This window comes from Chelonia mydas, chromosome 9, assembly GCF_015237465.2.
Source record: "Chelonia mydas isolate rCheMyd1 chromosome 9, rCheMyd1.pri.v2, whole genome shotgun sequence".
Classification (NCBI taxonomy): Eukaryota; Metazoa; Chordata; order Testudines; family Cheloniidae; genus Chelonia; species Chelonia mydas.
Genome location: NC_057855.1, coordinates 15,895,433 through 15,908,437, shown reverse-complemented (window position 1 = coordinate 15,908,437; position 13,005 = coordinate 15,895,433). Strand labels below are relative to the sequence as shown.

At 44.8% G+C, this 13,005-nt stretch overlaps 1 protein-coding gene across 34 annotated transcripts in view; it reads right to left on the bottom strand.

Annotated features, from left to right (window-relative positions):
• TNIK (TRAF2 and NCK interacting kinase) overlaps window positions 1–13,005 on the bottom strand; it is a 299,590-nt gene that overhangs the window by 114,750 nt on the left and 171,835 nt on the right. For all 34 annotated transcript variants that reach the window (XM_043521888.1, XM_043521874.1, XM_043521886.1 and 31 more), the window contains exon 4: window positions 11,260–11,385. In XM_043521888.1, coding sequence (XP_043377823.1) covers window positions 11,260–11,385 — 126 coding nt within the window. The remainder of the gene's footprint in view (window positions 1–11,259; window positions 11,386–13,005) is intronic.

Here is a 13,005-nt window from a genome sequence, read left to right as displayed (position 1 = left end):
ACAAGCAAGGCCTGTAAAAGCACAGCAGCTGTTACTCCATTGTGGCCTGCATTCTCTGAACGTATTGCTTCATGAATCCTCACAGCTTGTGAATGAATCATTTTTCTCTTGGTATAGAAGTGGCCTCCAAAAACATTTCCCAGGCCCCCTCTGGCCCCACCGCCACTGTGCATTACATTCGGCTAGCTCTGAATTGAGGTCCAGAGCTCAGAAATAACTAACACTTGTGCGTGAAGCCATTATTCAGCAGACCGATCTGGACCCCTCCCATGGGAACTTCAATACTCAAGAGAGGGCCCCTCCAGAACTATTTGTCTGCAGCAACTCCCTACCCTTCCTGTGATTTTCCTGTCCCTAACACCAAGTTCTTTCTTGCCACACCCTTGCCCTCAAGAGCAACTGATTAAGTCTCAACTGTTCAATCAATCCACACCATGTTTAACCCTGGATTCTGAAGTGAAATCTCTTTGTAGTCAGTTTGCACCAGGAAGCTAGGGCATAGGAGCTCTGAATAGAAACATGACAATGACCTGCCCCTGGGTATTGGTGGGTTTTGGCCTAAGTTACCTTCATGGTCACATGGGTCCCAGCTCTTCGCCGGGCACTGCACTACACACCAAAGGCAGAATTTTCCAAAGTGCTCAGTGTTGTACCAACTTTGCTCCCACTGGCGACAACGATAAAATGCCCATCGACTTCCATGGCAGCAGAGCTAGGCTAACACCGAGTGGTACTGAAAGCCCCCTCCCCAACTTACTAGCCAATGCTGAGTCCCAGACTTGAATTCGATCAGCTAGCATTCACAGAGAGGAAAGCATAGACAAAGCTTGTGACGAAATTGCATGATATGCCACATCTATTGTTAACTGAAGACATGTTTAATCCACCACATGGTTGTCTGCCCTCATGGTGCCCACTGTGGATAAGTTTACTAGGTGAGGGATTTATGGTAGAGGACATGTGGCAAGATTCTGGTGCACAGAGAAAGTGACAAATCATTATCTTGTCTCAGACCCCATTCAGCGTCAACCCAGGTTTGATTTACCACAAAGGCAATGGAGCCTTCTCAACCGGTTTCATACCGGACATGGAATTTGTGCTCCCCGCTACTGTTCCTCACATGTTCTTGTCAACTGCTGGAAATAGCCCACATTGATTATCACTACAAAAGGTTTTTTTTTCTCTCCTGCTGGTAATAGCTCACCTTATCTGATCACTCTCGTTACAGTGTGCATGGTAACACCCATTGTTTCATATTCTCTGTCTATATAAAATCCCCCTACTGTATTTTCCACTGCATGCATCTGATGAAGTGAGCTTTAGCTCATGAAAGCTTATGCTCAAATAAATTTGTTAGTCTCTAAGGTGCCACAAGTCCTCCTTTTCTTTTTGTAGAATTTCTTTGGCATTTTAGACACAGTCCACTATGTCAATGTGGGCAGCCACAAACCATGATACCCATTGTTGAGGACTGCAAAATGACTTATCTTTCTGGAGGCCTTCGTGCCTTCAACACTGTTGATAAGAAAGTTGTGGCTTGGCTTGCCCGGATGGCATATGCCAAATAAATAAATAAATAGTCCCAGGCTCCCTGGCAATGATCCCCTCAGACTTTAATGCCTGCAGGCCACCTCAGAGAGTAAATCTCCTAACTGCCCTGCCCAACAAGGACCAAGCTGCACTGATATTAGCTCCACTTCCTGGCTTCCTCTCTATGTAGATAGGCTGCAGAAGGCCTCACAAAACACAATTGGTAGCGATTATGTGCGTGAGGGCTGAAGGCAAGGTGTGTTACTACAGACTGAGTTGTCCAGGTGCGTGCTGTGGGTAGAGAGAGTTGACGGAACTGATCAAAAGGTGGGGAGCAAGGTGGATAAAGCCCTGTGCTTGCTACTTTGCATATGGGGGGTACAAAACCTATACTCAGCTCCAGGGCCGGCTCTACCTTTTTTGCCGCCCCAAGCAGCGAAGCAAAAAAAAAAAAAAAGTGGCCACCAAAGAAGAAAAAATGAAGAAGCTGCCGCCGAGGAAGGAGTGCTGCCCCAAGAACAGCTGAAGTGCTGTCCCTTCTGATTTGCTGGTGCCTAGAGCCGGCCCTCCTCAGCTCTGTGCTTGGATACGGAATGGGACTGAGAGCAGGTCAGTGTGTCAGGACAGCCAATATAAACCTTTTAGGGACCATTACACTTTCATAGCTCCTTTATAAAGGCCCCCTTCTTTACTGTCGTAAACATCATTACTCTTTATACGACAACCACAGTTATTAACACCTGGAGCCAAGAGCAGGGCATTAAAAATTCCATCTCCTTCACCTGGTAATTCAGCAGAAAAGCTGCTGCTTGTTTCTGAAAATGAGAAACCAATTGATTTTGTATTAAGCATCGATTAAAATATTCAGTAGAAAGGAACGTTCCCATTCAGCGTGCTGAACTGAATAGATAAAAGTGGGTTTTAATTGACTCTACTAGCAGTCCAGCTAGAACAGGTTGCAAATTAAAGAGCGCTGCCTGCAGTTCTTAGACTCTGCTCCTTTTAAAGCTTCGGCACCACAACGACACGTCTGTCTGGTTTCTTTAGCCCGCGGGGTACAGAAACGCATGCCACTGACACACCAGTCTCCTTCCTTCGAAGGCAGTGGCCGACAATATAAACACCCTTGCAGACTTTCATAAATAAATAATTTGCCTGGCTACATTCTGTTAGCACCTTCTAACAGCGCGAGGCCAGACAAGTAATTCATGCCACTTAGGAAGCCTGAAAATAGGTATCGTCAGGACTAAGCAGGACTTCAAAGAGTGGAAGAGAAATGAGTGGACACAGTCACAGGATTGAGAGTTATAGTACATACATAGCTCCTGCAGAAATAGCTTTGAACAAAACTGGAAATTAAATAGCTTAGGCTTACTTAGTCACAAAGCAGCAGAAAGTCTTGCTTATGACACACTGTCTATCCTCTCAGCCAGACTCCATTAACCAGTCCTGTTCAATGCCAATCTCCTTATAACTGCCTCTTTCCAAACACTCCTTTCGTATTTTGCTCTCAGGTCATGTGGATTATCGCTTAAAGTGGGCCTTGAAGGAACTGACCAGAATTAAAGGTCAGCTTAAATCTTTTCCTGCAAAGCTCAAACTTCTAAATATTTAATTTGAGTTGGTTAAGGTTTCAGCTGTGCAGAGACATTCTCCAATGAGTCCACTCAACAGAATGATAGAGCCCAGCATGGATACAAAATCTGTATCCACAACGGATCTGCGATCCACAAACATGGTTTGCAGAACGAGACCAGTTCTGCTCTTAGGTACACATATGTGCAACCCCCCCGCCAAAAAAGTGGATGAGTTTGTATGCATGTAAATGACAGCAGGATTTGGATCATCACTATGGGCCAAATTCTACTCTCAGGAACACCAGTGTAAATCTAAACTGCAGTGGGAGTTCCCCTGGATTTACACCAGTAGTGCCAAGAGTAAAACTGGCCCTTATAGATTTTAAATGCTGAAAAATATAAGAAAAAATTAAATGGTTCCAGGTCTCATTGTTACATTTTAAAATCTTTCCTTTTTTATTTTTTGCAGGATTCCCCTGACGCATACACCTCTGTACCTGGAGCATCTGCTCACTGACAGCCTGGCTGCAGTTGGAGTTATCCTGATTTAGGATCATTCTTGGGAGAACCACCCCTCAGCTGATCTGTCTGTAAGTGACATTATATCTTAGGAAAGGCTGACTGAGTGCACTCCCTCCCACCTGTGGCAGAGGGCTGCATGGCAGGGCATAGAAGCAGGGACTCTGAGGTACTTGCCAAGGGTAGGTATTCTGAAGGCTGCATGTTTTTATTTCCCCCTCTTCTCCCCCCCCCTTATAAATCAACCTTCCCACTCATTTTTAGGGTTGCCATGGAAGCAATCCACCTCCCACCAGAAAGGCAAGTACCTCTCCCCACTGGGGAATGGCTACATTACCCCTGCTCTGCCCTCAGCTGTCACCAGCCTGAAGCTTACTCTGCATGCAGTGTAAATCCAATTCTAGAAGCCACAGCAAAATCCTACACAATTGTACATGCATGGCAGATCTTTTTGGTTAATCACTTCAATATACTGCAGATGACAAGGACAAATGACAATCATCCAGCAAAGCAACACCCATATTAACACACAGCATACAGCTACGGGGTAACATATTGAACTTAAGAAGAAACCCTACAGCTTCTGATAACATTTCCAGAAACAGCTCTGGAACATCAGCGTGCTCAGGAAGGACTTCTCTGTGTTGATCACTTTTGCAATCAAGTACAAGTTTCTTTATGACCCCCTGCATAATTCTATCCCTCTCTAAAAATCCATCACTTACATCCCCTCCCCATGCCCAGCACTCTGACGCTGATGCCAACCTCAACGTCTTAGTGGTCTGCCTCTCTCAAATGACCCCATGCTTTCTTGAACAGTGATGCACAACACATGGAATGCTCTCTTTGAGCTGGTATAAAAGGCCACTACCCTCTATTCGTTTAATCTTTCTTGATGCCTACCATGACACCTACAAGCAATTTGTTCACTGTCCTCTCTACTCTATTTACTTTATTTATCTGATGAGTGAACTACTCATTTATGTGGGGATAGGAAGTCCAGTGATCAGAGGCAGGTCATAAGGAGACTGGAATTAAGGCTGGGAATTGATGTTTGGGGTCAAATAGGTGATAGGATGGAGGGATGATGTGGGAGCGGAGTTGAATTCAATGGGTTTAACTTTATAAAAAGTTCACTAGCAAACTTTCTGCCTACCATCACACTGATCGCTTTGCTTGTGGCTCCAATGCTCATCCTCTGTCTTCTTAGACTGCACATTCTTCTGTATAGGGAATGTGTCTCTCTGTGTGGAGCTCCCTTGTTCACAAGGTGTTTGCATGCTGCCCCTCCCCGCCCAGGGCTGTGCTAAATGGTAGGTCACTGTGGAGTAGGAGGTGTTGCGATAATTGGGCCTACAGTTTTCCCCTAATTGTGAGCTCAGGTATGAACAGTGTCTGAAAGTTCAAAAAAAGTCACAATAACCTATAACAAGAAATATTGATGGGAAAAGGTGCAATAAAGAGACAGATTGAATTAGTCCAAACAAAAAGGCCTACTGCCATGAATCAAGGACCGTGTTAAGATCATGCCTGATAAGCAAAACAGTGTGGGGCTGGAAATCAATGAACCAAAATTAGGGTGTGGGAAATTAGATCTAATTGGTGGACAAAATAATGAGAGGAAGGGTCATTCTGCCCATCACTCCCTTTTGGGCTCCTTAAAAGAAGAGAAAAAATATCAGTGGAGGAGAAAAGCTGACCACTGTGACACTGACTGACTGAATGATGAGAGAAGGAGAAGAAGTGAGCTTCACCATCATGGCTGCCATACCCATCATCTCCTGGGACTCCTAATCCTGAGAAATGTCCTGATCAGACCAGGTCTGCAAAAGGGACCCCAAAGACATTTCCATCTCCACCCTCTCCAGCTAAATCCTGAACAACACCTAGGATGTGAGACTTGGTCTCCCCTCTCCCACAACCGTCCTTTTCCTTTCCTGCCTTATTTCTTCTCTTTCCTATTTCTCTCCCTTTCCCTTCTGTCTCTTAAGAGTCTGGCTTAGCCAGCCAAGACTGCATATTTTGCAACACGCTGAAAGCCTGTGACCAGAAATAAGCAGCAGAAGCAATGCCCTGAACAGCCAGACGCTGGCACATGTTTGCCAGGTCTCAAAGCAGCTGATAAGATCGTGTATTGTGCCTGTGGTGGGTTGCTGTTGTTTTTTTTAAAGCAGTGAGGTTGCAAGTTAAATTCAACACCAGAAACAGAAGCTGCATTTTTTAAATCTTTGCGGTTCTTTTCTTTCTCCTTTTGCATGTGTGCCTATCTTGTTTTGTCTTCTAGGAATTGGGATTGGACTTTAACAGCAGCAGCAACACTGACAGCTTTAGCCCATCTCAACTAACTTCTCTTTTTCCCAAAAGGGAAGTTATTACCATCTTTACTACCATCTAGGACAGAGGTGGGCCACATCCGGCCTGCAGGATTGTCCCGCCCGGCCCTGAGCTCCCAGCTGGGAGACTAGCCCCTGGCCCCTCCCCCGCAGCCATGCCGCCACGCAGGGAGCACTCTGGCCCACCGCTCCTGCTGGGCAGCGTGGCTTGTGCCCGCCCACCTCCCAGGCTTTCCAATAAGCCTGTCCTGCCTCTCTGAGCGGCACGGTAAGGGGGCGGGGGGCAAGGAGTCCTGGGGGGCAGTCAGACGACAGGGGGTGGGTGCATGGGGTGGAGGTTCTGGGATGGGGCGGTCAGGGGATGGGGACCGGGGGGGTTGGATAGGGCATGGGAGTCCCGGGGGGGGGGGGGGGGGACTGTCAAGGGGCGGGGGAGTTGGATAGGGGACGGGGGAGTTGGATAGGGGGCAGGAGTCCCGGGAGGGGGCAGTCAGGGGACAAGGAGCAGGGTGGGTTGGATGGGTTGGGGGTTCTGGGGGGGACAGTCAGGGGGCGGGAAGTGGGAGAGGGTGGATGGACGGGGCAGGCTGTTTGGGGAGGCATAGCCTTACCTACCTGGCCCTTCATACCGTTTCGCAACCCCGATGTGACCCTCGGGCCAAAAAGTTTGCCCACCCCTGATCTAGGAGATGTTCAGACAGGGGGGTTTTCCTTCTAAAGACTCCCCACAGCTAAAGGGTAAAGGAAAAAAGGGATGTTGTTAAAATGAAAGCCTTAGTAACTTACCCTACAAATGGTTTAACTGTTTTCCTTCTTTTCTGTAGATCTTTAATAAAGGGTTAACGGATGTTTAATGGTGTTTGCCAGGGCACAAAGCACATCTGTATATCATTCTGTATATCAACCCCTGAACCTCATTTAACACTGTTTAATGTTGGACAATTTCAGGGTGATGTTAATACCTTTAACTCTTTCGGCTCATATATTCCATTAAATTAATGCAACAGGGGCCATTGTCTCACCCCCTCCCACCCCTGCTGAAGGAAGATTTGCATCCACAGGGGGATGTGTAAGGGAGCAGTCCATGCACTACCCTGAGCAGACTGATCGTATGCAATTACCAGGGCATACAAGCAGGAGGGAAGCTTTCTTGTGCCTTCTTCTCTGTGCACCCAGAAGGACCAAGCACAGTCTGGCACTAATAAAGGAAGGCATTAGCTGAAAAAATGCACCAACACACAAAGACAGCTGGGGAAATCAGAGCTGCATTTTTATGTTTCGATGGTTCGGTTTAGCTCTATTTCCCAAAAAAACATTCCTCAGTACTGAGTGACCTTATGACCTAGTCCACCTGTTAGCTGAGCTCTGCTACTTTATGCCCATTGCTATAGCCAATCTACCTGGATAAGACAAACTAATAGTAATACTGGGGGCAAAATTCTCTAAGATTTGCAGTGAATTTTGTCTCACATAGTCTCCTCTAGCTACATGCATAGGACCTCCATGGACAGAAGACCAGCATGAGCAGAGAGAAAATCGAAGATATCCATCACGCACATCTGAAAGCAACATTTTGACCAAAACATGGTTAAATCAATTTTCAATGTCTTTTACACTTAGAGCCACACAGTTAAAGGCTTGAAGGAACCATCAGATCACCGAGTCTGACCTCCTGTATATCACAGGCCACCAACACCACCTAGCAGCTGCACATTAAACCCAGCAACCAAAATCAAACCAAAGTATTACAGCTCACAAGAGACTAAACACAGACCAAGAATAGGAGGGACCTAGGTGCACCAATGCCAGAGGTGCCTGCAATACACTCAGATAACCCCGGCCAGTGACTGCACTCCATGCTGCAGAAGAAGGTGAAAAAACCCCCAAGGTCACTGCCATCTCCAGTGTCAAATATTTTACCTTGCTCTTCCATTTCCTAGTATTCAAGTGGTTTTTATTTCCCTTTTACAAATATGTCAGATTTGTGATACTGCATCAGTAGTGTCAGGAGACACAGCAGAGTATGCTGTGTGCAGTTTCCTAGTTGCAGGAAAATTAGTCGGTGTAGTAGCTCATTATTTCTTTGCTGGTTGCTGTTATTGAATGGAGAACAGTAGAACTGAAAGACCTCTTCACCACTGTGGTACCGCGCAGGAATGACAATATGTTGTCAGACGCTTGTCTTGTTTCCGAGAGATCTTAATCTCTATTGAAAAAGCTCCCTTTTTCGATTTCCATATCAGCCCTCTCAGTGTCGATAAAGAGAATTACTTGAGCATTATCAGAAACAGTTTTATTTCAATAAAGAGCCGGTGAAAAATAAACAAGCCTTTATCTCCGGAGCAACCACTGATGAAATTGGAACGCATGAGAATTCTATCAGATAGCTCAAACAACAGTGATTTAATGTGGAGACAAAAGCATTGCTCTTCTGCCACTGTCAAAGGAGTTTCCCTCGAACACCTCTTATTCAGCTCCAGTACATGACATAGACTTTCTAAAACTCTATCCACTTAACCACTTTTAAATGTAAAGAGGATGGAAATTAGCATGGCTTTCATCAATAGCCTGCAAGCTTTAAATGGTTGTGATTAATCCCTTCTTCAAGTAAAGGTCCAGAATCTGGCCCAGCTCCTGAGGGGTTGATTCATAGATTTTTTTCTTTCTTTCTTTTTTTTTTTTTTTTTTTAAGGCCAGAAGGAACCATTAGATCATCTAGGCTGACCTCCTGTACAACACAGGTCATGGACGTGCACTCAGTTATTGAGCACAAAGGGATGCAAATGGAGGGGTGGGTATAAGAAGCTTTCTCCCTTGCACACTTGTGGAGGGGGGTTACCAGAATCCTCTGGGGCAGTAGTTCTCAAACTGTGGGTTGGGACTGCTAAAATGGGGTCTCCAGGGCTGGCATTAGACTTGCTTGGCCCAGGGCTGAAGCCCAAGCCCAAGCCCCCGCGACCTGAGGCTGAAGGCGGGGCTTGGGCTCTGGCTCAGGCTTCAGTCCTCCTTCCTGGGGTCGTGTAATAATTTTTGTTGTCAGAAGGGGACTGCAGTGCAATGAAGTTTGAGAACCGCTGCTCTGGGGGAATCACAATTCCTGCTTGCGCCTCCTTTGGTTCCAGTTATCTGAAGGAGGTGGAGCTCATTTATTTGCCTGGTGGGGAGGGTTTGACAAAGGAGGTTATTCTATTTGTGGGAGATTCTATTCTGGCATTATTTATCTTTAGCAAGTTTGGGTTGCTGTGGAGGCCCTTGGATAGGAGCTTTAGAAATAAAACTGACCAGAAAAGAGTTAATCATCAGACAGAAACAGCAACAAGGTAAAAACAAATTCCAACATGTACAGCTGTAACAACATGCTCATGCACTGTCAACAGAGTGGGAGCCCAGAACCTCCATTAGCATTAGCATTGAAGCATAGACTGCTACCACTTGAGCTATAGGGCTAACTACAAAGCCAGCAGCAAGAGAAAGCTATTATCCCAGAGACAAGATGGACTGCTGGTGCAATGTGCTGATCAAAGGGAAGATCACGGGGAGCCTACCCAAGGTCTCCCTTCCTAACCTGTCAGGGTGGTTAAGCACTGGAATAAATTGCCTAGGGAGGTTGTGGAATCTCCATCATTGGAGATTTTTAAGAGCAGCTTAGACAAACACCTGTCAGGGATGGTCCAGATAATACTTCGTCCTGTCACGAGTGCAGAGGACTGGACTAGAAGACCACTTGAGGTCCCTTCCAGTCCTACATTTCTATCTTGAGCCATGTGGTGCCCCAGAGGATGGGATGAGACACTAGGGCCATTGAGCATGGTCAGGAGACAGTAAGCCTGGCATGGCACAGCTGACCTCTCCCCCCTACTCCAGCTGCTACAGCTGCTCTGGCAGCTCCCAGGTGTTCTCTGTACAGCATCTGATGTTGTGGTGGCAGCCTGAGCCTGATTTTTCAGAAGGCTTGTGTTTAGTTGTTTTGGCAAACTACCAACATTTCCCCAAGGAACACAAGCAACACAAAGGAAATGGTAATTTTAACAGCTTATAAGACTGCTAAACCTGAATGGAATATCATAGGACAAAGAAAAGGCACTTCTCTAGCCCAAGGGCTTTCTTCTTGTTGAACTGTATAGACCTGCCACAAACAGAGGATGTGCAAGAGGTTCTAAAAATAAATATATTAATAAATAAAAGAATAATAAATTGTAAGAACGTTTTATAATGAACAGCCTGAGCCAACCTAAATACAGGGATCACTGGCAGCGGTCCTTCAGTTCGGCTGTATTTTTTGTCACGGGTGCCACGGAAGTCATACATTCCTTGATTTTATTTTATTTTATTCCCACGACTTGTTGACATTTTGGCACATGCATATGACGATAAACAGCTGAACCAATTTATCTGGGAACCGTAGAAAACTGCCAAATAAAAGCCTGCGCTGGATGAAATGCTAAGTAAACCAATGCTCTGCAACAACTCTGTGGGGTTCAAATGAGTATACCACCAACTCTGCACTGATCTGCAGTGGAATTGTAGATGCTCCACACCCAATACAAGTCATGCCTGAGAGCACCTCAAGTTGAGCACCCAAAAAGTGGAGAATCCCAAATTAGGGAACACTTCAAAAATTGGGTCTGAATTCCTCCCTCCCCACAGAGTAATGAGAAAACCCTTGAGTGCAGGGCAGAGCTTACAAGAAGGTTGGCTCCAGTACGGCAATTATTATTTGTGTATCTGACCATGGTTATCACAGCACAAATCACAACTCTAGTTACTTGCAGTACAAGGGTTATTTAGACTACAAAACAATTCCTACATTGCTGTATTTAAACTAATTTCCCATTAGTTTTAGGTTTCAGAGTAGCAGCCATGTTAGTCTGTATCCGCAAAAAGAAAAGGAGTACTTGTGGCACCTTAGAGACTAACACATTTATTTGAGCATAAGCTTTCATGAGCTACAGCTCACTTCATTGGATGCTCACAGGGATTCAACTATTTAGCTTTAGTATTCTACTGAAAATTCTTTGGCCAAAAACTTCCTTTTCTCCAACGTATCACTAAATTCCACCTACGTGTTTATTTTTGATCGACTCCTGTATCAAAGGTATAATCCTATCTCTGTGGCAAAACAGGGGTGTGTTCTCTCACATCACAGCCTGCAAGCGGGTGCAAGCAATATGAAGATATAGCATTTAAAAAAACAACAACAGTTCCTAGGGTGGAGATTAGACTGCAACTGGAGGAAACTCAGTAGATCAAACCCCAATGCTTATAAAAGGAAGAAGAGGACATTTAAAAGCACTGCCTACCCAGAGTTGATCATCCATTCCGGGTGGGTTCTTTTTAATAAAAGCACCATAATATGTGGCTATATTTCGGTGATGAGAATATTTCTTTAGCATGTTAATTTCCTGTTTGATCTCCTCCTCTTCATCCTGGGATAAGAAAAAATAAAACTCAGTGACACCAAAGAACACATTTCACAGATTTTTTTATTGGCATGATTTTTCTTCATCTTTGTTGCAGTTAGTTAATTTAACCAGGCCACATCTCTGCCCCCTCTCCACCTGCACTAATTTTGCTTATGCCCTTTATTTAGGCCTGTGCTTCACAATGTGGCACATATTCAATCTTAGTATAAATAGGTGTAATTCCAATTTAAGGCAATGGGACCCATGGCTGAGCCTTGGAAGGTTAAGTGTTATGACTACAGACTTTGAAAAAAGTAATTTTTAGGTGAATTTAGTGCTTGTGATAAGTACTGGTTAAGAGGCCTGAAGATTGAAGTCTTCTCTTTCTCCTTCTCCTCAGTAAACCACTTTGAGGGTAAAAAAGCAGTTCATTCTCCAAGCACATTCAGAACTTGGCCTCTCTTCTAAGCCCAGTTACCTGCTGTGATGAGGCAAACTGACCAGCTCATTTTACACAGGCTACAGAACAGTCATCACATGGTAAGAACTTTAAATCACAGTGACATAGTCTGGAGTCAGACAGCCATAGGACATTAAAGGTTCCAGAGTCTATTGCCAGATTGTTGAGCCTCTTGGCCAACAGGACAGATTATACATCTTTATTGGCAGCTCAGTTGCTATTTACTTATTCATTTTACATTGTTTAGTCTTTCAGAATTCGCTGAAGATAACCATTTGGGCTCGAGGGTGTACCATACACGAGTCGCTCGGCAGCTCCATCACCTTCACTATAGTACTTTTCTATCCCCGCGGCCAGTGGCCCATTTGTATTATTCCAGAAAGCAAACCTTGGTACAGAAGTCACCCCATGGTCTTTAACCCTATCACAGTAGCCAAAAAGTATGTTTACAAAATATTAGAATTTATTCATGTTAAGGAAAGGTTATGCAAGCTGAGCTGGGAAGTTCAAAGGCCGAGCTGCAAAACTCTGAGGTCACCCTGCTGTGCTTAAGTATCGTTGGGCATGTCGGATTTGAGATTTAAATGTATGATTATCAAAAGCATGTACACTCAGTGACTGAGTTAGATAGGTGCTAGGAAAATCTAGCCCATCCAGACGATTTCAGCACATTCTCATGAGGACAAATTCAGTCCTGGTGGAACTCCTTTGACCACCGAGGAGTTGGGCTCACTTATTGGCAGGCTCAATTTGGCCTGCAAAACATCAAGAGTGGAACTAGTTTTTTGGGAGAAGAATTATGAGGATACACATTTTTGGGTTCTATTTCTTTTGCTTGTTTGCTTTGTTTACACTGGACTTGATCTGAGGAACCCTAATTTTATTTTATGTTGATTCTAGTATGTTGAAATCTGAAGTGTCTCCAGAGCAGGAAAGAGCAGTTAACACCTGGTTGATTAGCTTTATTCTAAAGAGCCCTGAATAAATGTTACCTCCTTCCTCCTCTATTACCACCCCATCTGTTTTGTTCTGACTTCAGTTTTATAAACTAGCAAATCAAGAGACACCCTGGTGATCAGCTAATCTGCAAACATGAGCTCTTTCTAAACAACTGTATTTTCTGACCAGATGTCTCCCAACACATGGCGAGAAGCACTGATTTCTTTCTTTACTACAGAGAGTGA